General features: G+C 44.2%; 1 protein-coding gene across 1 annotated transcript in view; it reads right to left on the bottom strand.

Annotated features, from left to right (window-relative positions):
- Nucleotides 1-3,663: 3,663 nt before the first annotated feature.
- Nucleotides 3,664-27,261, bottom strand: part of SNTA1 (syntrophin alpha 1) — a 39,918-nt gene continuing 16,320 nt past the window's right edge. Inside the window, exons 3-8 of the mRNA XM_075277566.1 lie at nt 14,356-14,557; nt 10,651-10,837; nt 10,421-10,551; nt 7,970-8,166; nt 6,450-6,637; nt 3,664-6,311 (exon numbers count right to left, since the gene is read on the bottom strand). Coding sequence (XP_075133667.1) covers nt 6,219-6,311; nt 6,450-6,637; nt 7,970-8,166; nt 10,421-10,551; nt 10,651-10,837; nt 14,356-14,557 — 998 coding nt within the window. The 3' untranslated portion in view covers nt 3,664-6,218. The remainder of the gene's footprint in view (nt 6,312-6,449; nt 6,638-7,969; nt 8,167-10,420; nt 10,552-10,650; nt 10,838-14,355; nt 14,558-27,261) is intronic.

Raw genomic sequence — 27,261 nt, forward strand, 5'->3', positions numbered from 1 at the left:
CCGGCTCCCGGAAAAAAAGAAGTAAGATGCTCATTCTTCAGGCGGAGTCGCCTCGCGAAGCCCCCTTTAGACACTCCTTCCCCACTAGGACCATTCATTGGACCTAATCCGGAGCGGAGAGTGCGACTGGGTGCTGGTGCACTGCACCAGCATCCAGTCGCAGCTACCTTTTTTTTTGGTCCGGAAACTGACGCGGCCTCTGCCTCAGTTTCCAGACCAAAAAACCCTGTGTGAAACCAGCCTGAGGGCCCCTTCACACGGAGTTAGGGTGCATTCACACGGAGTAACGTGCCGCGTGACATGGCACGTATACGCCGTGTGAAATTTTGAGCGCCGTATACGCTCCCATTGATTTCAATGGGAGTTAGTCTCGTATATGCTGCGTTATTTTGCGGCCGTGATTTTGCGGCGTATACGAGACTAACTCCCATTGAAATCAATGGGAGCGTATATGGCACTCAAAATCTCACATGGCGTATACGTGCCAGGTCACATGGCACATTACTCCGTGTGAATGCACCCTAAACGCACGTGTATTTTGGCAAAATACACGTGTAAAAATCAGACTCCCATTGACTTCTTCGGCATTTTTTTCACACGTGTAAAAAAACACGTCAAAATATACATCAAAATACACGCGCGTTTACTCCGTGTGAAGAGGCCCTAACTCAGCTTCGGTTTTTAGCATGAGTTAGATTAAATCCCTTGGGTACAGGCATCCATTACCCATTTTGATCCCCACCTTGGTCCGGTAACGTTATTGAATTCATAAAATGAACAAATAAGCCCAAAAAGTAAAAAAAAAAAAAAATCAACTTTTTTCTATGAATTGTGGAGCACGGGGCTTGATAAATTCCCTCCTTTGTTAGCTGCTAATAGTAGAACAGGAAAGCCTTGTAACAAAAAGACAATTGTAAAAAGAAATATTCAGTGTCAGGGAACTCTGTATTTCCGCATTTCCTGCTCATGTATCCGGCTTCTATCTGGTCATTTTTTTTATGGGTCATATTATTAATACTGCCAATATGACTGTGTTTTACTGCCTTCTTATTGCCCAGTATTGTCACTAATGGCTTTGTATTACAATATATCGCATTATTATTACGTTAGAGCTGCTGTACATAGAGACTTTGTATTCAGTTGACATTCCTTGTTCTTCTTCCTTACTGTTGGAATAAAATCTCCTTTGTTGTGGAGCTGCAAGTATTAAAGAGCATTCTAATATGGAAGCCTATGTGGTCAAGAGCGAGCGTTACCAACATGAATCCTACCACACAGACTGGCGTCACCGACATCAGTCCATCATTGGTTTACTGTCACTTACTGCCACTCAGTGGCGTAACTACCGTCATAGCAGCAGAGGCAGTTGCCATAGGGCCCGGGACATTAGGGGCCCGGTGACAGCCGCTTCCGCTGCTATCATTATACTCAGGGGGTCTTTTCGGACCCCCAAGTATAATGATTGGCGGACCAGGAGAGGTAAGAAACTAGACCTCCTTCCTAGTTGTCTGACGTCACATGAACCCGGCCTGCGTCCCGGGTCATGTGACGTCCGACGTCATTGAAGAAGGACGGCAGCGGAGGCCAACAGCGTAGGAGCCGGGGGACAGGTAAGAAACAGTAGTTTTTTATGTTTTTATTTCCCTGGGTCTCCGATTATTATACTCTGGGGTCTGAAAAGACTTCAGAGTATAATAATTGTTTATGGGTGTCCACTATGGGCTATAATGCTGTGTGCAGGGGCCACTAATGGACATAATACTGTGTGCAGGGGCCACTAATGCACATAATACTGTGTGCAGGGACCACTAATGGACATAATACTGTGTGCAGGGGCCACTATGGGGCATAATACTGTGTGCAGGGGCCACTATGGGGGATAATACTGTGTGCAGGAGCCACTATGGGGAATAATACTGTGTGCAGGGGCCACTAATGGACATAATACTGTGTGCAGGAGCTACTATGGAGAATAATACTGTGTGCAGGGGCCACTATGGGGAATAATACTGTGTGCAGGGGCCCCTATGGGGAATAATACTGTGTGCAGGGGCCACTATGGGGGATAATACTGTGTGCAGGGGCCACTATGGGGAATAATACTGTGTGCAGGGGCCCCTATGGGGAATAATACTGTGTGCAGGGGCCACTATGGGGGATAATACTGTGTACTGGGGCCACTAAGGGACATAATACTGTGTGCAGGGGCCACTATGGGGGATAATACTGTGTACTGGGGCCACTAAGGGACATAATACTGTGTGCAGGGGCCACTAAGGGACATAATACTGTGTGCAGGGGCCACTATGGGGACATAATACTGTGTACTGGGGCCACTATGGGGACATAATACTGTGTACTGAGGCCACATGGTGAAGTCAATGGAGAGAGGTGAATATGGGTTGCTACCACTATGGCAGCAGTGGTTACGTGGCTCCTGTTCTGGTACGTAGGTCCCAGATATTTATGGGATAAAACTGCTAGGTATAGGGAACAAAATGGATACAGGGAATACAAGAATTGAGTAAAAAAAAAACATAGTCTAGAATACGAACAGGTGCTCTTTAAGGTGCAACATACCCATCTTAATTTAACGGACCATTTATCATGGCTGTCATAAAAACCTGTTTTATGCCTGTTAAAAAATGGATTAGGGGGTTGGATCAAAAAGAACAGCCTAATGAAATTCAACTTTTTTTTTATAAAAATGGATGACTCTTGGCCATCAGAATCAGACAAATGGAACAAAACGGATACAAAAACGGACATGCACAAGCCAAATCTTCAAGGCCGCGGGCCCCATGAATAATGGACATGTAACATTTAACATCAATTAAAAATCAGGTCAATTCTTGTCGCTTGTTCCGGCCTGATGGATTCAATACAAGTCTGTGAGTCAGATTTTAACATCCCATTGTGGGTAATGTATCAGATTCATTGATGTTAAAAATGGATGAGTGGGTCAGGTAAAAAAAAAAAAATGCAAACAAAAACTAAGGCTGGACTCCACTGCACCTAAAATTGGCAGAGGACTTTGCAAGGAGGACTCTTCTCACCGCCGGTTTTATACTGAAACCTGGCGGAAACCTTGAGGACTCCATTATGGTCTATGGGGTCAGCGGGTTTTCACGTGTAAACCTTTTTAAGCAAATAGGGTCTCCGTCTTTCGGGTTCCCATGCAGACCTGAAGAACAGAAGCTCAAACACTAGTGTGAACCTAGAGGAGCAGTTAAAGATGGAAGACAAACGGGTGCAAGACGGACGTAAAAAATAGTTTTGCACCTCGGTCGTGTGAATCTAGTCTTAGTGCACTGTCACATGGATAAGGCCTTAGTCACTAGCCCACTGACCCATTATTTTCTTATGTCCCCATACACACATCTATATATTATCACGCATCCATGTTGGAGACTATGAGCCTAGTCCAGGCTCCTTAATAAAATGAATGAGTCCCTGCACAGTGTTCAGATATAGGCACACCTTCAGTCCTGCAAAATTTTCACATATTTTAGGAAAGGGGGGGGTATATAAAGCCACAAAAACACCCCATGTGTACTAAGGCTTATCTAGCCCATGTTTTTGTCCCCCTATAATCCACTATGCTTTGTATAAAATTCAAATAAACTTAATGAGAAAAAAAAAAATCTTAAATATTAAACAAAATTTTGGAAACAATTTTTATTATTGGCTTATTTATAATTATAACAAACCAGAGAAAATAGTTATTGTGCGGTTAACAACGGGTTTAGAATTTATAACATCAGAATAGAGCCGTGAGCAATGGACAGTATAATGTGACAGCCTCTTTCCATATCCTCTGTAGCGCTGTGTATATATATATATATATATATATATATATATATATATATACTTATTGCTTTATGACACTTATAATAATACAGCGCAATTCTTACACCTTTATACTTTTTCTGTAGGAGTTGTATACATGTAGGCCTCGTGAGCACAGCAAAGGTTTGTAGGGGACCCAAGTATATGACCTCCTAGTGAGTACCGTACCTATATAGCCTCTATTTTTTTTGTTGCACGACACTTCATAAAAGTTTGAAAACCATCACAAATAATCTCTGTACGTCTTAAGATGGTCCAACTTACTTGAATAGCTGCATGGTCATGGCAGGGATACAGGTGGGCCCCCAATGGGCATCATATTAAGAATGTCATAATACAGCTGTATACATGAGGCCTAAAGGTGAGTCCTAACTCCATGAAAAACCTACCATCATTCTGACAGGTCTCCAAGACGCTAAGATCTATGATGTTGTTTGTAGGTTCTAACATGGACAGTAGGTTGGCAAAATAGAGACATCCTTTTCAACTCTTCTGAGCCATAACTTTCTTAAAGGGATACTATCATTAAAAGGCATTTTTTTGTCCCTAACATGTTGGAATAGTCTTAAGAAAAGCTAATCTTCTCCTACCGTTAGATGTCTTCTCTGCGGCGCCATTCGGTATATAATCTGGTTTTCTTCGGTATGCAAATGAGTTCTCTCACAACACTGGGGCGGGCCCCAACACTCAAAAAGCACTGGGGGCGTCCCCAATGCTGCGAGAGAACTCTCCAGCGCCGCCTCCATCTTCTTCAGGAATGGCCTCTCCCTGTGTCTATTGTAAGTGGCCATTTTCTTGTGTCCGCCAGGCATGGGCAGTCGGCTTTGCCCTAGGCCCTAAGCCTAGAAGTTTGAAGCCAACACCGGAAGAAGACGTGAAGAAGACCCGTTCCAGAAGAAGATGGAGGCGGAGCTGGAGAGTTCTCTCGCAGCATTGGGGATGCCCCCAGTGCTGCGAGAGAACTCATTTGCATACCGATGAAAACCGGATTATATACCGAACGGCAGCCTGGAGAAGACATCTAAAGGTAGGAGAAGAATAGCCTTTCTTAAGGCTATTCCTACGTGTTAGGGACAAAAAAAGTACTTTTAATGATAGGATCTCTTTAAGCAAGAAAAAGAAATTTGCCCATGACCAGACTGTTACAAAGATAATCTCAGCATCCTGGATCAGGTTGGCATTTGAGTGAAGATAGGCCTTAAAGAGGTTGCTCAGGATTACAAAAAGAGTCTGTTTTTCCCTAGATATTGACCCACTCCAGCCCATGAGCTCTTTCTGGTATAGGAACTCAATGCTGTTCACTTAAAGGGAACCTGTCACTTGAAAAATTCTGTACAATCTACAGGCATCATGTTATAGAGCAGGAGGAGCCGAGCGGATTGATATATAGGTTTATGGGAAAAGATTCAGTATAACCTGTCATTTATCCATTGAAATCTTTGGGGGCGGTTCTTTCACTGACTGTGCGTACAGAGATAGGTGTCAATCACTGAAAGGACCGCCCCTTAGACTTCTCAACCTAGAAATGGCGGAGATTTCAACCAATAAAGCACAAGTTATACTGAATCTTTTCCCATAAACCTATATATCAATCTGCTCGGCTCCTCCTGTTCTATAACATGATGCCTACAGACTGAACATAATTTTTCATGCGACAGGTTCCCTTTAAATAGAGCTAAACTGCAATACAAAGGGAGTCCCATCATCGAAAGTCTTAACATTATATTTTAATATTCTCTATATTCTTAAATTTTGATTCTGCCCCCAAAATGGCTGCCTTGACTGCCCATCATGTGCTGATCATCAAGACCCCTTTATACATGACCAATACGAATATATGGCAAGCAAATCCTGCCAGCCAGTAGAAAGCTGCCACCTCATATGGACCAAAGATTTATTGGACTATTCAATCTTGTCAAACGCAGAGTTTTGACTGTAATAAAAATTAAATATATCTGCTCTGAACTCTGTATGGATATACATATATATATCTTTATATATACTTAGAATAAAAACCACAAATCGAGTCAAGAGTGAAAATAAGATTCCGGCATAGACTACTATGTATTCCTGCAGCTTGTGCCGAGGACACTTGGTTGTAAGATTCGGCTGAAGGCACGGACAGTTCGGTCTCCTCCGGGCGAGAACATCTCTCTTTACAAAAGTGGACATCAAACTCAAACTAGGCATAAGGCACTATATTGCTGGGAGAGAAGTTCACGCACCACGTAGCCATCTTCCACGGAGTGGTTAGTACGGTAACCTGTAGCTATACCACCATCCACAGTTACATAGCCTATCGGTCAATCTCTTCTTCTTTCAGGTTGGGTTAGTGCATGGACCACGTCATCCTCTCCAGACTCTTCCATTTAAGATAAAAGACCAAGACGAGATATCTTGGCTGACAGAAAAGAGTGAATGATGAAGACGATGGTTTTGGGACAAGAATGAAGGTCCAGTTGCTAGAAGAAAAAAGAAACAAACCAAAATAAATCCCTAATAAATGCATGCATATGAGTTATAGGATAAGTCAAGGGAGTATAAGGAACACTAGAAGGATCAATGCAATGCAATACTGATGAATTCCGCACTTTACGTACAATTTCTCCTTCCGGTTTGCCAAAGTCCAGATACAACATTCTGGTTCCATCGTCAGAAGACATCCGAAGTCTCTCAAAGGGTTTGTGGAGATGGATGACCCTGTTTAGTCCAGGTTCTTCAGTGAACAGAGTGAATCCTTGGTCAATGTGTATGGAAAGCGCGCACTCTTTACCTCCCCATGTACACGCTGGGAACAGACAAGAAGAATCAGGGTGAAGGTGCAGTTTTTGGCCACATGTTCATGGTTATTCAACTGCCTGGACATAGCTGCTGAACTATGAGAGTCATTTATGAAATCCAATATGGAGGCCCTACCTTCATACTGTAGATCAGGGATAGGGAACCTTTGGCTCTCCAGCTGCGATGAAACTACAACTCCCAACATGTTCCATTCATTTCCATGAGAGTTCCAAGAACAGCAGAGCCAGTATGCATGCTGGGAGTTGTAGTTTTGCAACAGCTGGAGAGCCGTACGTTCCCTACCCCTGCTGTAGATAAACTACCAAACCCTTTACGTCTTTTAGCCTTTGATATAAAAGCATTTTATAGGATTAGAACATTTGGCTGCTAGCTAATCCAAGCTGGCATTGTAGTTCAGTCCCATTCACTTAAATGGAGACGTGCTGCAATACCCGACACAACCAGTAACAGATGTGGCGCTGTTCTTGCACCAAATTATTGCCTGTTCTATATGTTGGAATCTTATATTTAAAGGGGTTGTCCCATCACAAGGATCCTATCTATACTGCTGGTTAATGTGGATGTAAGACTTTTCCTAAATACACTGCTTCAGCAAAACTGCTTTGTTTGTCCATATCTTACTTTATTCATTTTTTTGGGACACATCCCTTGACTTATCTGGTCATAAGTCAAGTGATGTATCTGCTGCTCTCAGGGGGGAGGGAGGAGTGGCTAAGTGCAGGGAGCGAGCCTGGATGGGGGGGGGGGGTAGTTTACCCTTTGGGGGGAAGGGGCCACCAATACAGACCCGGCATCCGCTGTAATAGAGAGGCGGATGCCAGGGAGGGTTAGACGCCGGCACAGATGCCTGCAACATCGCTATGCTCCTGCCAGCAGCGGCAGGAGCGATGCTGCTATTCCGGGGAGGGGGAGCGGAGTAGCAGCATTGCTCCTGCCGCTGCTGGCTTCATGCAGAGCAGGAGCATAGCGATGTTGCAGGCATCTGTGCCGGCGTCTAACCCTCCCCGGCATCCACCTCTCTATTACAGCCTTCTGTATTGGCATTGTGAAGGCTAGACTGGTCTCACCATCTATGAGCACGCACGCAGGGCCGGCGGCATCTCGCCGCTGGCTTTGCATATGTAACACCTCCCACCAATGACGCAACAAAGCCGGAAGAAAGAAGATTTTACAGCAACGAAGACTGGTGAGTATGCGACGTGGGAATACCCCTTTAAGGACAAAGTAGAAATGTCCTTACAAAAGAGGGACACTCTTTTTGTAGGAAGATCTGTACAACCGTATCCCACCCCTTTAAGAATATCCATATCACACCTACCTGTGGTCACCTCTTGTATGAGTTCTGCCGCATTGTGACATCCATCTACTAAAGCCCGTGTCCACTCCGCCAGCTCTCGCTGGGTCTCCACACTGAACAAATGTGTCTCTACCCCCTTCTGGGTACCGGAGCGGAGGGCAAAGGTCAGCTCTGTGTTGTACAATGAGGTGCTTTTTGGAGGCCCAGAATGTACAAGTCTATGGGAGCAGAATAAAGCAGATTATGAAACCCCTAAAACCCATAAGAATATACCATAATGCAGTAGCCTAATCCAGTCACTAGGTGGCAGTATATTCACACAATCCTAGCCCAAATTTTTTTTCATGGTGAAAATATGAAATTCTAGAAACTGTTTATGTTTTTATTCCAGTTTCCTACAAGCGATGAGAAAACTGAAATTCTCCCAAATATAAATTTCTGTTCACTGCAAATCTCAGAAAATGTTTCTCTTGGAGTGTTTTATTATTCCGTGTGGGAGACTTTCCTGTTTTTCACCAGTTCTCTGAGATGGTCATCTGGTAGTCCAGGAATATGGGATTATATTATGGAAGCAGTGGCGTAACTACCGCCATAGCAGCAGAGGCAGCTAGCTACCACAGGGCCCGGGACATTAGGGGCCCGGTGACAGCCGTTACCGCTGCTATCATTATACTCGGGGGTCTTTTCGGACGAGTATAATGATTGGCGAACTGGCAGAGTTAAGAAACATAAAAAACACTGTTACTTACCTCTCCACGATCCTGCTAGGCCTCCTTCCTTGCTGTCTGACGTCTCTGACGTCACATGAACCCAGCCTGTATCCCGGGTCATGTGACATCCGACGTCATTGCAGAAGGACGACAGCAGAGGCCGACAGCGTAGGAGCCGGAGGACAGGTAAGTAACAGTAGTTTTTTATGTTTTTATTCCCCCGGGTCTCTGATTACTATACTCTGGGGTCTGAAAAGACCCCAGAGTATAATAATTGTTTATGGGTGTCCACAGTGGGACGTAATACTGTGTGCAGGGGACACTATGGGGGATAATACTGTGTGTAGGGGCCACTATGGGGGATAATACTGTGTGCAGGGGCCACTATGGGGGATAATACTGTGTGCAGGGGCCACTATGGGGGATAACAATGTGTGCAGGGGCCACTATGGGGCATAATACTGTGTGCAGGGGCAACTATGGGGGATAATACTGTGTGCAGGGGCCACTATGGGGCATAATACTGTGTGCAGGGGCAACTATGGGGGATAACACTGTGTGCAGGGGCCACTATGGGGCATAATACTGTGTGCAGGGGCAACTATGGGACATAATACTGTGTGTAGGGCCCACTATGGGGATAATAGAACAAACAGGAATGCGTAGGAGGGGGGACGGTCGAGGTCTTCAGTCGAGGTCGGGGGGCATGTCAAAAGTTCGCCACGGGGCCCCGCCATTCCTAGTTATGCCACTGAATGGAAGATTATCCATATTATTATACAGATTATTAGGAGTAGAAATCAAGTAATCTGCAGAATGGGCTTCAGATTCCAGAATACAGGCTGTCATAAAACAGCCAGTAATCTGCTGACCATGCTGCAGAAAAGCTGCAGGAAATGTGAAATGCTCAGTAGCCCTGCAAAATATTAGGAAGCCCCATTATATCTATAAAAAATGACTTAAAGGGGCTTTACTTCCACTTGGGAATCTCTTCCCTGCCACATGCTGACCTGGACCCACAGGCTAGTGTTTTACCGTGTCATGACAACTCTGTTTGGACAACCCCATTGAAGGTGCGCTCTCTTTTGTTTAGTCCATTCTTATGGTCATTCGCAGGACCAGAGGAATGGAAAAAACAGTCTACAACAGATCCCAAGACCCTACTGTCTATAATAGGATCCACTGAGTATCTGTTATCTCACAGGCAAAAAAGTCTCAGTCGGATTCTGTGCCAGATGCAAATGTATCCGAACCTGTCCAAAGGATGTAATGTGCCAACAATTTCTGAACGGCTCCGAACTGCCCCCTACAGGGCACAAACACTTTGTGTGCCAGAGAACAGCGCAGAATACAATGCAACTAATCCACAATAGTAACCTGACGATTGTTCTCAGCAGGTTACATTCGTGTTAGACCAAGTTCACATCTGCTTTCGGTTTCCGTTGACCTCCGGAACGGACACCTATACACAATAAAAAGCGGTTACCTAAGGAAACCACATGGACCCCATAGACTGTAATGGGGTCCGTGTGGTTTCCGCTTGAATCATGCAGAAAAAGGTGCTGCTTACAAGACTTCTCTCTCCGCATGTTTCATGCAGAAACCACATGGACCCATTATAGTCTATGGGGTCTGCGGGTTTCCCAGGTAACCGCTTTTTAATGCGCATAGGTTTCCATTTTGGGGGTCCCCAAGTGGACTCCCAAACGCACATGGAATAGGGCCTTAGATCTTCACATTAGCATTGGCGTTTTTCCCTTACCTGGTGGCGATCAGCGGGTGGCAGAATACAGGTTTACTGAAGCCGTCCCTGGTGTGGGGAAGACTACTGTACAATAAAAGATCTTTCTCTGTAAGAACTGCCAAGAGTTTCTGTTTTTCACCGTTTGGCAGCTGAAAAAAAAGAAAGAAAGAATAATTTCATCTATAAAGGAGAGATCGTCCAACTCCTGTACCTGGTGATAAGCCCCGCACGTCACACAGGAGCCGTACCTGCTCTGTCAGCCAACCCATGTGCTTAACATCTTTGCCCACAAGCTGTTTGACATCATCTCGGACCCGTGGTATCAAAGCATTGACATTGGCATGAATGGCACTAAACCAGGACTGGGCCGTACCCTCATCTTTTGCTCGGAGGAAAAGAACATCTCTTCCATCTGCTGAGCAGATCTCCAGATATCTACAGAAAATACACACAGGAAAGGAAACCATTATAGTTATAGGGATAGTAGAGGAATAATGTGCACAGTCATGTCATAGTATAGGGATTATACACACAGTGATGTCATAGTATAGGGATTATACACACAGTGATGTCACAGTACAGAGCTCAGCTTCTCCCCCTCTATCATATAACCCTATATCACAGAGCTCAGCTTCATATAAACCTATATATCAGCGATCAGCTTAAATGATTAATTGAAGAGATGAAATGAAAAGACGATCTGCAAACGCTCCAGAGCCTTTAAAACATTCAATCCTTTATTCCATATTAGTTAAAAACGAAAGTTCTCAAAAAAGGGTGTCCGTCAGAAATCACACATGGTGCGTTAAAAAGAGACGTCTCTTTTTAACGCACCATGTGTGATTTCTGACGGACACCCTTTTTTGTGAACTTTCGTTTTTAACTAATATGGAATAAAGGATTGAATGTTTTAAAGGCTGTGGAGCGTTTGCAGATCGTCTTATCATTTCATCTCTTCAACTGAATTCACCTCATGGTCCGGAGGATAGATCTTGTACCTCCACGAAAAGCCCTACAAAGTGGTAAGACACAGCCCTGATTTCTTTTTTTCTTTAAATGATTAATGACCTAAGACTTTTGCCTCTATGTATAAACATTAAGCGAAGCTACTGAAAATATCAGAGTCTGCCAGCATATACTAACACGTATGGGTAGCTCATAGGATATGCCATTTATCCCCTCTAAAGAGCACTGGATGGATTATATCCTCATTCCTCTTGTGCTGTGAACTGCAACAATATTTGGCTTCCTAACCAGGTAACAGGAGAGATCCCATGACAGGGACCTGATAAAAAATAGGATGGAAATTGATGAAAACCACATAGGTATTATTTCTGGAAATTTTTGTGGAATATAATAAGAAATATATTTTTTTTTAAATGTGCTTCATGCAGTAGATTTACAGTCAGAAGGTGATGGTTACACATGATCCAAGGACATATGTATCACAACCAAGGTGCCTGCTATAGGGCCCTTAGAAGAAGCGGTCCAGTTCAGGGTGGTCCAATAATCCTTGGCCATGGACAGTGCGGACCTGCACAATGCTTCCCTATGCACAAGTGCAGCAACATATCACCCAGCTTTCCCAGATGGTAATATTTGTCTATTCCTACAGATACAGAGCCACATACTGACCTAACTAGATACTAGAATGCCACCACCTGAAAGACTACAGCCCCCTATGCTCTCCTGAAGCAGACCTTGACATGGACAGAATGGCTTTTTATTATTGTTGGGGCATGTATGGGTTAATATGGCTTATTAGAATCTGTCATACTATACATGATATAAAGTTTAGGCAGCAAGTCGCAGCTCGTCCTTCCAGGGGCCAAGATCTGTGCACAGAAAGGAATGTGCTCTGCATCTGCAGGTAAAGGGGCGTAGGGCTGTAAGGGTTAATAGTCCTTACCTCTTATCACAACCAAGTAATACCAGAGTGTGTGAGTATATATATATATATATATATATATATATATACTGTATATACAGTATATACAGAGGTATAACTAGAAAAGACAGGAACCCCATGGCAAGATTTTGACTAGGATATACGCCGTTTTCTGGCCCCCACACAGTATAAGAGGGCGTTCACACGTTGTAACGCGGCACTGATTCTTGCACGGTAACTCACGTAAGGATCTGCGCTGCAAAACAGAATCCCATTGACTTCAATGGGTTCCGTTTAATGCATGTAACACATTGATCACTGGGAGGCCTTTCATTGATGTGCCATGATCTGTCCAGTCTGCTTTACCTCTGTCCACATTGTGTCTCATACGTGCTCTCTTTGGGTCACTAAATACTGTATGTGTACACGTCTCTATATATTTCTATGTACTAGAGAGATTTCTGCAAGCAGTGTAAATCTATGTAGTAAGTATCTTTATAAGCAGTATGTATAAGGTGTGGGTACTGTAGATAAATATATGTATGTGTGTATATACATATGTATACATACCATTATAACCATAACGCTATAGCCACATCATACCAAACCACATTACAGTACAGCACGTGTCATAAAATATAGTGCAAGACACACAAATCACCTTAAAACATCAAGGCCCCTGCGTGGGCTGATATGTGGCTACTAGAGATGAGCGAGTACGAGTATTTTGAATACCTAATCGATCGAATACTACTCGCTCATCTCTAGTGGCCACCTATATATTGCTCCATGCTTTAAAAATTCAGGGAACTTTTGTACTTAGTTTATTATGAAATAAGTTCCTGTATACAGTATGTATAATAGGTGCCTGTATTGTATATACGTATATAATATAAAGATATCATATATGTACCAATATATGTAAATAATGTCACTTCTGTATATACGGTATGTGTCAGGTTTGTGTTCAGTTGGTATTACGCTCTGGAGGTCGGTGCGAGTATTTCATTTCGACCAGCCATATTAAATGCCAGTCATTTTTAGGAAATTTTATTTACAGGAAGGGGGAGATTGGTTTGCCAGTCCCGATCATATCTGGATGGGTTCCCTATGTGTATCCAGCTCTACCTCAAATTTAGGGAAAATGAACCAAGTTGGTGTCAGAGGACTACGAGACATCTCTCTTTTTTTGTTTTCTTGATGCTTGAAGTGTTGTCTACAGGATTGTACGTTATTGGGCTACCCAAGAAGCCCCATCCCACTATTACATTGTGTAAGCCGATGGCCGGCCAGGTAATGGAGGGGGTGTACATCTCACCCAGACTATTAAGGTGAGTGAGATGAGAAAACTCCAGAAAGAACGTTTCTCAGCAGATAACTATTGTCTGCTGTGGGTTATTTCAAAGTTCCGGTTACTGGGCTGGATTTTTAGGAATGGCAGGTAGGTTGGTAGTGGGACCTGTCATTCCACCCCCCTCCAGTCCACACTTTGGGGATGTTCTGGCAGCGACTCAGCTGTTGAGAGTCTCCTCCTCAAGGAGGCTTAAGAAGCTAGCTCCAGCAGCAGACTGGGGGCAGAGTTTGGCTGGGAAGCCAAAGAAATGGGTCATATTTTTGGAGCTGTGTCCTGAATGATTCTACTGGCTTTTGGATTTCTGTGATTCTAGGTGAGGTAACCTATTCTGTGTTTAGTTAGAGCCTAGCCGGGCAGGTATTTATTTCTGTATTGTTCCCTTTTGTTGCTGCACTACCTTTTTGAGTGAAAATAAACTCTACCTTTGTTTTGGACTAAAGAATCTGGACTTTTGTGTCTATTCCACCCCACCTAGCAACCCCAGACCCTGGCAATTGTCAGATCCTTGGAGTCACCCATATCCTCATCACCTCATCCTGTACCCACACCCACAAAACCATACCTGCTTTTACCCATATAAACGTGACCATTATTTTTGGTTGGTTTAAAAGAGTTGCAACCCTATGAGGTATCAACCAGCATCATCAAGGGTCCCCTTACTATTCAGGATCTATGTATGCTCCGCATAGGGTTACTTATTTCTCTCCTCACCTGGGCTCGGGATCGGCAGGTAAGAATGTGCGGGATACATAACACATCTTCAGTGGTATGCTCTTCCCATCCTTTATATCTCGAGGAGGCAAGGCTGGGGAGCTTTTCTTGAGAGGAGTAGGTGGTGCACTGCCATCCCAGCTCACTGGTGCACTGGAGGTGGAGCCTTTGAAGAAGGGAGATATCTCCTTCATATACTTCACTGTGGATAAGGATAAATAAGTAGTATGTTAACAATGTGATGTGCCATACACCAAGTATAGAGTCACTCAGCTGCAGCTCCAAGCCTGTACGGTATAAATAATAGGTCTGCCTTGGCGGTGACATCATCGGTTCAGGTCATGGAGATGGTTGTTCTTGTCTCATCGTGACATTAATATACATAATCCAAAATATTGAGGGCATTCACTTTTATATCTATACCAGGTCCTGCTGTAGATGGGGGTAGATATTGCACATCTTTTGTGCAAAGCCTTTTTAAACCAAAGATGAGCCACTTTGCTTTGTCTTAAGACCTCAGAGTATAATAAATGGACTCCCCAGGGAGGTGTGGAAAGATAACAAACACTTATACTCACCTCCCCTCTTCCGAGTTTTTCCAGCTTCTTGGGTGATGTCATGCACCTTAGGTCAAACCTGAGACCTGTAAATGATGCTTGTGTTAAAGTGCCATGATGACCATTGAAGCCCAATAACAGCCCTCAATGGTGACCCTGAGGAGCATGACAACACCCAGGAGGATTGAAGAGGTGCGAAGAAGACCCGGAGGGAGTGTCGGGCACTACAAGAATGCCCAGGAGAGGTGAGGAAAGGTGAACATAACAGTTTCCATACTCTCTTGGACCTCCAGATATTATACTCTGAGATCTGAAGTGACCCCAGAGTATAATAATAGCACTTCTGCTTCATGATGATCGTATTTGACCCCAAAACAACCCACTAAAGAAAACAAATCTTCATGGCTTTGCCTATCTCCACTCTATACATCTCACACCCGGAGGCGTATGGATTAAGACTGGCATAGAAACACCAGTGTTAGTACATTTCCCAACTCTGCCTAATCCTCATATACATAGATCATATCTAGGGCGACATTTTTTTTACCACATAAGTTCCTTTGTGTCGGTGGTGATATCAGCATTGTCTTATGACAGTATTTCAGAATGTGCACATTGTCTATAGGTAATACATGGTACAGACCTATCATGGAGAATCTTATACCATACAGAGAGAACTCTATAATGTAAAAGACCCCCAGAGCAGCCTTGCTTGGGGGTCTCATGGCGCCATAGTACCAATAAAAATTATATTTTATGAATGACACTTTATGTTTCCTCAGGTTTTGAATAGTCAGTCAGATTAGTATATTTCAATTTTGAGTATAAATTAAGCGCCAATTGGCTGTTTCTGGGCATTTCGTCAAGATCTTCAATCAAGCTAGAAGATGGAAGACCTGCTTCGTCAGCTCCTGTGGAAGGCGGAGAGTGCCGGCGGGGAAGAATGGCTGAGGCGCTGTCTCAGCGATACGCCGGCACCAGTGGCAGCAGCAGAGGCTTCGGCAGAAGAAGCGGCGCCAGCGGATGTCCTGTCGATTGGAGTTCCGGCAGAAGAAGAGGAAGAGCTGCTGCGAGAGGCCGGCACTGAGGCGGAGAAGAGAAGCGGGAGTGGAGGTGTGTCTCCTGCATGGCAAAAGAGCAAGAAAGAGCTGGAGATCATACACGCCCCCTCCGCCCTCTCTGAAGCGCAGCAGGTGTAGCGGCGGCCAGCGAGCAGCTTCTTCTGTGAACCGCAGGTCAGAGGAGGCAGGCCTAGCTGAGCGTTGGTCGGAGCGGGCAGCGGCTGAAGCGGGGCCGGAGCATCGGGGGGACTGTTGGCAGGAGGGAGCGTGGCGAGCTGGCATCATAGCGCTGGTCCAGTCGGTGCCGGCCCCCTGCAAACACAGAGGCCTGAAAGGAACAGGTACAAGCTGTCCAGCTGCAGGGATCGACACACAGCCGCGTCATTGGCAGCAGAGCTCCAAGGCAGCAGGTCCAGCGTTGGCAGCGGTGAACGGAATGGAGGTGAACCAGTCTACTGCAGCGGGTGAGAACATCCTTGTTTCGTCCGTCCCTAATAATAATGATTTTGTTTCACAGTTTTTTACATTAATGTCACATTGTATGAAAATGGCTAAATCGGATAATCCGTTAGCGAAAGCCTGGTGTCCTGACGCATCGGTGTCGGCCACTCCTGCGCCCACTTTAGTTAATCTCCCACTGTCGAAGAAGTGCAGTGGAGTGGCGGAGACATAATACAGTTAAGGAAAAAATATGGAAGAACAAACTTATCGATTTATTGTCTTTGCTGCCTTCTGCGAGAGAAACTATCTTGCGGAGTGACAGGAAAGAGGATAAAGAGGACGAGCGTAAACGTATCGTACCTCGCTCCTTCAATAACTGGCTGCAGGCCTTTTGTGTCTATGCAACAGTGTTGGGGGATAAGTTTCCTAGTAAATGTAGCGGTCTTTTCCAACACGTTGATATAGTCTTAGAGGCTTACAGAAATTTGTGGGGCACTGCATGGTTTGCTTACGATGAACTGTTTCGTCAAAAGATGGCAGTGCATCCAAATTTGCGTTGGGGTGTAAAAGATGTTGGTCTGTGGATTAATTTAATGATGCCACAGCGCTCTGCACTAGCTAGACAATCAACTGCAAATCAGACTCCTTTTAAAAAGGGTGTCTGTTTCGCTTATAATGATTCTATCTCTAAATGGTTACAACATTGTAGATACCAACACAAGTGTTCCTTTTGTTCCGGAGCACACCCGGTATCACGATGCTTTAAGAGAGCAACAGGGCAGCAACAGCCTAGTACTAAGGAGTTGTCGGCAAAAAGTATTGACTCCGGTGAGGGTATTAAACATGCTTCCATGGTTAAACAGGTTCCCAGACAAACAGAAGGCTGAGTTGCTATTTGAAGGGTTTTTAGTGCCAGAATTTAAAGGCACGGGTTGTATTTGTTATAGGAATTTGAAGTCGGTTGAATGTTATAAAGAAATTGTTAGGGATAAGTTGTTTAAAGGAGTCCAAATAGGAAGGATAGCGGGGCCTTTTGCATCCCCGCCCTTTTTGAATTTCAGGATTTTCCCTTTAAGGATAGTCCCAAAGAAAGAAGAAGGAGCCTTTAGGCTCATTCATCACTTGTCTTATCCGCCTGGCAATTCATTCGTTGCTTCAGTTCAGTATACGTCTTTTGACAATGTAATACCAGGTTTGAAGTGCTTTGGAGAAGGTGCATTGCTAGCTAAGGTGGACATAAAATCTGCTTTTTGGTTGCTGCCGGTCCACCCGACAGGTGATAATTCGCTGGGTATGCAGTTTGAAGGGTTTTACCTTTATGATAGAATGTTACTAGAGATGAGCGAACACTGTTCGGATCAGCCATTCCGAACAGCAGGCTCCCATAGAAATGAATGGAAGCACCTGGCACGGCGACCGTCGGCCGGCAAAGTGTACGTGCCAGCTGCTTCCATTCATTTCTATGGGAGCGTGCTGTTCAGAACGGCTGATCCAAACATTGATCGCTCATCTCTAAATGTTACCAATGGGTTTTTCCTTGTCTTGTTTTTATTTTGAGTCTTTTTCTAGTTTCCTGCAGTGGGTTATAGAAGATTGTTTGCCGGATTGTTGTATATTTCATTATTTGGCCGATTTTTTATTTATTGGAGATGCAGAATCGCAATTGTGTTATAATTCATTGTTAAAGTTTATGGAGATATGTGAGTTGTTTAACGTTCCTTTAGCTTTAGATATACGGTTTTTCCTTGTAGTGAGTTCGAGTTTTTAGGTATAGTCATAGAGTCCATTAAGTTTGAATTTCGGTTGCCAGAAGAGAAATGAAATAAGATTAAGGCGTGTTTGGTAGAGATGTTAGCAAAGAATAACACTACATTAAAGGAAATGCAATCGCTGTTAGGTCTTTTAAAGTCACTTAAAGTCTCCTAGGAGTCATATTAGGTTGACTCGTTCATTAAAGGATGATTTGGACTTATGGCTGGAATTCATTGAGCAATTTTATGGCAAAAGTTGTGTACAAGATGATTTTAAAGATGCGGATGCGTTAAATCTATTTACGGATGCAGCAGGGAGCGTGGGATATGGAGCATTTTATAATAATCAGTAGTCAGCAAAACGCTGGCCTGAATCCTGGGTTATGAACAGAGTAACGAAGAAGATTGTGGTATTAGAATTGTGTTGGTGGTGATTGTCATTTGGAGCGACGTCCTTCTCCACAGCAGCGCCTATAGCGCTGTACAGTGTGAGCGGGGAGGAACTTCCAGTGCTCGTACATAGACAAGTATTATCAGTAGGGGAGAGGGGCGTTCCTCCCCGCACGCACTGTACAGCGCGATAGGCGCTGCTGTGGAGAAGGACGTACCTGACACCGATAGCGCTTTAACCGGGGCACAGATCGGGAAAGCCGACAGTGCAATGGATTCAGCGCACTGTCAGCTTTCCAGCAGTATATAGAACTGCCTGTGCCCCAAACCATGAAAGGTCCTCTTTAAGAAATTGGAGTTCTTAACCAAATTTATGATGATGTAACAATGTAGCAATTATTCCCATACACTTAATGTATATCACTGTATCCCATAAATCTTGCATTGACTCACATGTGTGTCATCCAATGCACTCTTAGAAAACCAGCATTGGCATCTTCTCTATGGAACATAAGCAAACATTCGAATGCGCATCAGATGTGAGGCATAATGCAGTCAGATGACACTCGGACAGACATCCAAGTGCATTCTGTGATGCCTTCACATCTACAGGGGTTTCCAATCTATTCGGATGACACGGAGCAGGATCGGATCTTCTATCCTGCTCCATTTGATCGGAATGGATCGGAAGACCCCATAGTTGTGAATGCATCACAGAATATACTCGGATGTCACTCTGAGCGTCATCCGACAGCAATCTGCCACCTCACATCAGATGCTCAGTCGTGTGCAAGGCATAGTAAATCTCCCAGTCTGTGACATCTGTATGGCGTGTCCGTGAGATCTTGTGGTTGGACCACCAAAGTGTGTGGCCGCACAACAGATGTAAATCCATATACCAATCATACACATACATAAAGCTACATACATACAATAATAGCAAACTTGTAATGGATTTCTGCCTAAGTGAGACATATTGGATCCCTTTTCCCCTCAGTCCTGTGCGCTCCTATCCCTGCATAAATAATTGAAAAAGTGAATCTAGAAAGTCACTTTGAAAAAACAGCTCAGGGCGTAACATGAAGTGTGTTGTGAACAGCGGACAGCTGGATCCCTGTGGCACACACACAATCTGGATGCAATAACTACACTTACTCATCGCACAACTATTTTATTTGGAAAGTTCAAAGTACAATCTGACTTTACAGATCCGCAATATACAGAGGAAGGAAAGGGAAAAGAGCACATGAAAAACACTGTAAGGCTATGTTCACATCTGCAGCATGGTCTCTGTTCTACCGGTGCTGCAACATTCTGTCTTATGGTGGAAAACAACAGATCCCAAGGAGCTCCATTGATTAGAATGGGGTCCACTGGTCGTACTTTAATTTTTCCCGGACGTAGCTGGACATAAAAAACTGGGCTTGCAGGATTCTGTACCGAAGACTCCAAATAGAGAATTCGGAGCAAACATAGCCTGACACATATTATGTGATTGCATCAGCCCAGGGCCCCACAAGTATTTTAAATGACCCATAGTAGGTCCTCTTACAAATTTTCAATTCGGGCTTAGGAGCCTCACTCTACACCCTGTGCACTTACAGTACTATAGGGACAATGTATTAACTACTTCCAGACCACCCATTGACTTTTTACATCCAAGTTGTCCACTCTTAACCCTGCAATGATAGAAGGGCCGGCTGTTCCTTTTATAGGGGAGGCAGGGGTAAGGACGGTTTATTACCGTCCCTGCCTTCCCAATCACCATATACACAGTTCTCAATGAGCCCCACAGCTACGGGAGCCGCCATGATGTGTCATTACCTCCAGCCCTATCGTCACATGAGCACCAGGGGCCAATTACCGCACGAGATGCTGGGTTATGATTGTAGGAGTTATGCCATATGAAACATGTATTCTCTGTCAAAAGTGGTCCCAAAGAGCTGATCCATGCAGAGGTTGCCCACTTTTAGTCTATCCTGAGGATAGGCTGTCAGTTAAAATTCCTGCCCCACCCCTTTAATAAGAACATGTGTAAAATACGGTACAGAGGCTACATAGGAGAGTGGAAAACATGCCGATGATGAGTGGTACTGAGCTGTAGGGGGTCTGCGCAGACCCCGTGCACATGGCATCATATATACTAGGGGCACGGATGGGGTTCCATTTGCACTTTTTATATCCCATATACCTAAACCACAGATTTCGGCCATCCAGTTCTCCCATATTGAGGCTCCCATATCTCTTCGATGTCTTATATGAAGGTTTTGGGTTTACTCTAACTTTATTTAGTTCTCATAAAACTCCTCTGCAGAATATTGCTTTTGGACTCGCTCTCTTCAGCTAAGGGAACGTTCTGATATTATTTCTGCGCTGCCTTCAAATTTCACATTCCCCGTGCCGCCCCTGTCCTATTTTTGGATAATCTCTACAGGGGATTGGAGTAATTGCTTTTTACTGTTTCCCCTGATGTGATAATGTGTATAGTAAGTGATAAAATGTGGGTCTGGTGTCCATTGGTGTAGATTCCCTATGACGTGGCCTTCCTTACCTTTCCTACTTGCTTAAGATATATGAGTATAAATGATTAGCAAGAGGTCAGCAGCAATGAAAAGAAAAACTTTTACATTACATAAAATGGCTGACTGAGTAATGCATTTTTTTTTCTTAGCTGGTCATTTTTTATCACTCATCTCCGCATATCATGAACTAAGGCTAAGGTAACATCAGTAACTGATGTGCTTCACTTTATCATCTGGTGTTTTCATTTTAAAAGAACAGACACCCAACAGATCCCATTATAATCATTTGAAACTGTTGATATTTGCTATTTTAGCAGTCTGTCTGTCCGTTGTTCTGGTTCTCCAATATACCCACTGGCATAGGTGTGAACTTCCAAACCCTCAGCACCTCCTGCCACCTCAAACTCAAGAACATCCATAAAATCCGCTCCTTCCTCAACTAATGGTCTACAAAGGTGCTAGTCAATGCCCTCTTAATCTCCCGCTTAGATTACTGTAAAACCCTTCTCCATGGCCTCCCAGCTAACACCCTCGCCCCCCTCCAGTCCACCTTAAACTGCGCTGCTCGCTTAATTAACCTTGGCCCCAGTTCTTCATCAGCTGCTCCCCTCTGCCAGTCCCTCCTCTAGCTACCCATTGCCCAGTGAATTGAGTTCAAGTTACTAACACTGACATACAAAGCCATCCACAACCTGTCCCCCCCATATATCTCTGACCTAATCTCCCACTACCTGCCCACACGTAACCTCAGATCCTCCAATGACCTCCTACTCCGCTCTGCTCTCATCCGCTCCTCACACAACCGTCTCCAAGATTTCTCCTGTGCATCCCCCATACTCTGGAACTCCTTACCACGACACATAAGACTGATCCCCACAATCACAGGCTTCAAGAAGGCCCTGAAGACTCTCCTATTCAGGAAGGCCTACACCCCCCCCCCCCCCCCAATAACACTATCACCGCACGGCCATCTGTACAGTCTCCCCCTCTCCTTCTGTCTCTATCCCTCATAGATTGTAAGCCCTCGTGGGCAGGGCCCTCTACCCCACTATAGTGATAGTGATGGCGCTAGTTGGTGCTGGTGCTCCATTCAAAAGGAAGCTTTTGGTGGACTTTTGGTCCCCCATACTCTTGATCACTGTGGGACCTGGTGATCGACCTCTAGAAAGCAGACACTTATCCCCTGTTCTGTGTATAGGGGATAAGTGTCCATAATGGCACAACCTTTTTAAAGGGGTTATCCAGCAGCATAAAATCGCCAGATGTTTGGAAAATTAATAAAACTTACTAATCCATTTTTAGTAATAGTTTGCGATAAATTAAATAAAGGAAGTTAAAAGCATTGAGCATATACAACCGCACAATGTGTTATGACAGAACATTGTCTACAAGTGAAATGGGTCATAATGAAAAGTATGAATTAAAATTTTCCATAAGCAAAAAAATACTAAGAAGAAATGGAGAATGGGTCTGCAAGGACACCTAGAGATGACTGATGATGGAAGGACAGAAATGACAGTGGTGAAGTTAGTTTAGTCCCCTGAATAGTTAACTCTCGGCCTCCGCCAGTCATGCAATTCTCTAGGCTCTTCCAGGCTCAGTCAGATCATTAAGCCGTTCACAGCTCACTGGACAAGAGTGTCACGGCTCCCGCGCTCCCACAGTCACAGCTTTATATGGCGGGAGTTAATACGAGGTAAATGATGGTTTTGTTATATCTACTAACCTCATTACATAGGGACTTAACCCAAGAAGGTCATTAAAAATGGGTTCCGTGGTTTATACTAAAAGTACTAAAAAAAACTAAACACACGGGAATCACAAAATCCTAATATTCTTAAAATGCACAAGGAACCAATAATGGGCCCCAAAGGCTCTTGAGTGGTGATGAGAGAAGAGGCCACTGCCAGGGGGTTCTTATCTTACTGAGAACAAAAGGAAGGGGCAATTACAATCCAACTGCTTGATTCTTATCTTCCCACCAGCTGTCATTGGGGTGGAAAGTTGGAAGACCCCCATACAAATTGGATAGTTGGTCAGTGCAACCAAAATTGGCAAGATCAGCCAATAAAAGGTATGACCTTAAAATGAACAGTGTTAGATTGGGTTGGGTTCTTCTTGCACTGTCTGAACACTGCCCTATTCTTTCACCTTGATAATTGATTTTCCACCACACCCATCTCCTTCACCTTCAGTTTTCTCTGCTCCTCTAATGGTTAATCTGGCCTTGCCCTGTGATTGACAGCCGCCTTCCTGTCAATTCCATGGGCGGGTTCTTCTTCCCTGTTTAGCCTTGGCTCGCATTCACACCAGTGCTTGCTATTGCCTTGTGTGTACCTGCTCCTTACTGTCACTATTTTTGCTTGCATTCTAATCCTTGACCTCTGGCTTTCCCTACTGACTATTCTTTGGACTCCGATTTGGCACTGCATCACACGACTGTTACTGACCCCTGGCTAGCTGACCTCTCTTTGTTGTTGTCCGTCTTGTCTGCGTTTTGTGTCTCACATATCCAGGAAGGGACTGTCTTCGTGGTTGCCGCCTATTACGTAGGATAGGGCCTGGCAATAGGAAGGGTCAGTTGGGGGCTTCAGCTTAGGGCTCACTGTCTCTTGTGTCCCGTCCCAGGGTTCAACAGCTACCGGGGAATTGCTGTCCTAGCAATTCCCTAACAATAAATGAGAAATATATAGAAGGTTCTTATACTTGTAGGGGTCCATCCTCCAACATCCCCTTGGAAATAGACCATAGAACCCTTTAAAAATTGGTTGTCCTCTGATGGAGGTTTAGTGTGTTAGGGTCTGGTTCTATTGGAGAATTCTCTAATACTTAGGTGAGCTAGTCCAACACTGAAAGTAAACATACACATATTCTTTACAGATGAAGAGTGGGTCGTGAGAGTTCTTTGGTGGGTCTACCGTCCCAGTTGATACTGCTGGGCCATATGACAAAAAGAGGCCTATATAGATTCCTATGGATATTCCCATGGGCTCATCATGAATTATCAAAAATTCTAGATTATCTTACTTTCATAAAAAAAAGTATAAAAAAAGGCTAAATACGTCCTATCCAACTGGTGGAAGTTCTGAAAAAGCTGACAACTAATAAGACAAGTGTAGCAAGTGTAGCTCCTACTAGGGTTCTTACCAGCTTCTGAGAGTTCAGAAGTAATCCTAGCATCCAGCAGAAGAGGACAACGTATATTTATTGGAGATTGGTTCTGGAAAGAACTGACCTGTAAAATATGTCCCTATTTTTATCACACTTTACTACTAAATGGGGCTGACCTTTAAATAGGTCACTGTTCTAGTATGTTGAGGCTAACCAACATGCCACTGACACTAGAAGATCTTGGTGTCATCTAAACGTTCTCTCTAATGAGAATATGACCACGGTCTATAAAAGAGGACCTGTCACCAAGTACGAAATGCTAAATGACGTTCATCATATGATAGCCACTACGATGGCTGAATAGACCACAGAGTATAATAATTTACTGCAATAATTTACTTACTTCCACAGTAAGTAAGCGGCCATTTTCTTGTGGCCTGTGGGCATGCACAGTCGGCTCTGCCCGAGGCCTAGAAGTTTGAACCCAGCTCCGGAAGAAGATGCAAAGAGAGGCCATTCCTGAAGAAGATGGAGGTGGCGCTGGAGATTTCTCTCGCAGCATTGGGTATGCCCCCAGTGCTGTTTGAGCACTGAGGACCACCCCCAGTGCTGCGAGAGAACTCATTTGCATACAGATGAAAACCGGGATTTCTACGGAACGGAGAAGACATCTAAAGTTAGGAGAAGAATAGCCTTTCTTAAGGCTATTCCTACGTGTTCTTGAGAAAAAATGTGATTTTAATAGTAGAATCCCTTTAAGGTTGAGGCCACACATTGCACAAAAGCTACTTTTTTTGTTGCAAATTTTGCTGCGGTTTTTTGAGCCAAAGCCAAGAGTGATTACAATATAAATGAGAACTATATAGGAGGTTCTTATACTTGTACCTTTTGCTCAATATACTCCTGACTTTGGCTCAAAAAATTGCAGCAAAATCTGCAACAAAAAAGCTGCATTTCCGCAACATGGGGCCTCAGCCTTGAGTGGTCTTCTAGAGGGTGGTGGCCTTCTCCAAGAAGATGGCCCGTATGCATAACATGACAGGACTGAAAATTGGTGACAGTACTGCATATCTGGTTTGGATTAAAGGGTGGTCTTGTCACTGAGGTGGTCCTTTGGTGCGGTCATATACAGATATGCTAGGGGACTTGTGGGAATCCAAAAAAATAGATGATTTCTATGGAAAAAAACTTCAGTCACACCAAAATATATCCCTGACCTCTGCTCTAATGATATGCTGTAACTTAGCATGGAGGGCGAACCCTTTTAATCTGATGTTCCATCATTTTATGATGCACCAATAACTCAGCTCTATGAGTCAGGTAGTGTTAGTCAGAGCTGGACACCCATGAAAGAAAGCAGAAGTACTCTCAACCATTTCCCCATCTCCGTCACTATACACACAGCACTCATTGTTAGCTTTGCCAGCGCTGTTTCCTCTTATATCCAGGTTATCCTGTGTACCAGCTTTAAGTACCCTTCAGCATATAAGAGCCACTGAGTCATAAGTATCCAAAAATATCATTGTCTGAAATCAATGTTTTTGATTGTTCTACCGATTATTGGCCGTCATTGTGTGCAAACACGCCAGATCCAAGTTCTGCGATGACGTAGTCAGGCTGGAGGTTCATGACTTTAGACCAAGGAAAACGTTTGTTTTTGTACCGTGTTAGCCAGTGAGTATGAAATATACACGTGTCCGAGCACGGTGCTTCAAAACAGAGCCCATTGATTTCAGTGGGTGCCGATATACGTGCGCTACCCATTGAAATCAATAGGTGCAGCCCCCTGCTGTACTTAACATAGACATGTGCATGGTTGTAAATGTGACAGTGGATGAGCAACTGGCCATCCATCCGTCAGCCAGTTAGCTCATGACTATGGCCAACTATAAAACTGGTGACATTGACTTCGTTTGTCATGTGATAAAAATCATAATATCGTCCTGCAACTCCTTCACCAATGTATGAGAATGGAGTCACATTGAGACCACGAGGGTGCGGCGACTGCAATCTCTAGTTGTATAATAATTCAGCAATGCCTGATCAAATAGAGACGAGAGGTTACAAAAAGACTTCATTCTCTTACATCGGACCACGAAAATGGATAGTCGAAGCAGCACAACAGCGGTCACATACAGGACCCAATGGACCCCATTAATTATAACGGGGTCCATCAGGTATCTGTTCTTTTTAACTGAATTTGCCAAACAAAATACTCAGACTTCTTTGTCCGGTTATTGTTTGATGCACACTGCTATGGAATCTCCAAACGGATACTCCTAACATAGCGTGATCATAGCCTGATCTTTGGTCAGTGGCAAAGTTGCCGTGTAGCCCTAGCCTTAGACAAGGCATAACATGGAGTGTGACAAATGGTTATTTACCCCTTTAATTGGAGCTACTATTATATAGCTTTCCATATACTTATCATAGCTATGATTTGACATATAGGGGGGAATTCATCATTCCCTCTATGCCGGTTTTCTGGCATATACGGATGATATTGTGGCACACATTTAGCACAATGCCCTTTGCGTCACCAGAACCAGCATACCAACCCAGTCCTGCAGATAGATAGGTTAGGATTACCAGAACCAGCATATCAACCCAGCCCTGCAGATAGATAGGTTAGGATCACCAGAACCCAGCAGGTCAACCCAGCCCTGCAGATAGATACTGTAGGTTAAGGTCACCAGAGTCAAATGATGTTTTCACCTTGTGAATCAATGTCTCCGTTACAAATATATCATTGTTTTTGTCTATATGCAAATTAGCTCTTTGGAGCAATGGGTTGATATGTTGGGTTCTGGTGACCCTAACCTATCTACCTGTGGGACTGGGGTGATATACTGGGTTCTGGTGACCCTAACCTATCTATCTGTGGGACTGGGGTGATATACTGGATTCTGGTGACCCTAACCTATCTACCTGTGGGACTGGGGTGATATACTGGGTTCTGGTGACCCTAACCTATCTGTGGGACTGGGGTGATATACTGGGTTCTGGTGACCCTAACCTATCTGTGGGACTGGAGTGATATGCTGGGATCTGGTGACACACTCCCTTTAAACTT

This window comes from Leptodactylus fuscus, chromosome 6 (assembly GCF_031893055.1).
Source record: "Leptodactylus fuscus isolate aLepFus1 chromosome 6, aLepFus1.hap2, whole genome shotgun sequence".
NCBI lineage: Eukaryota > Metazoa > Chordata > Amphibia > Anura > Leptodactylidae > Leptodactylus > Leptodactylus fuscus.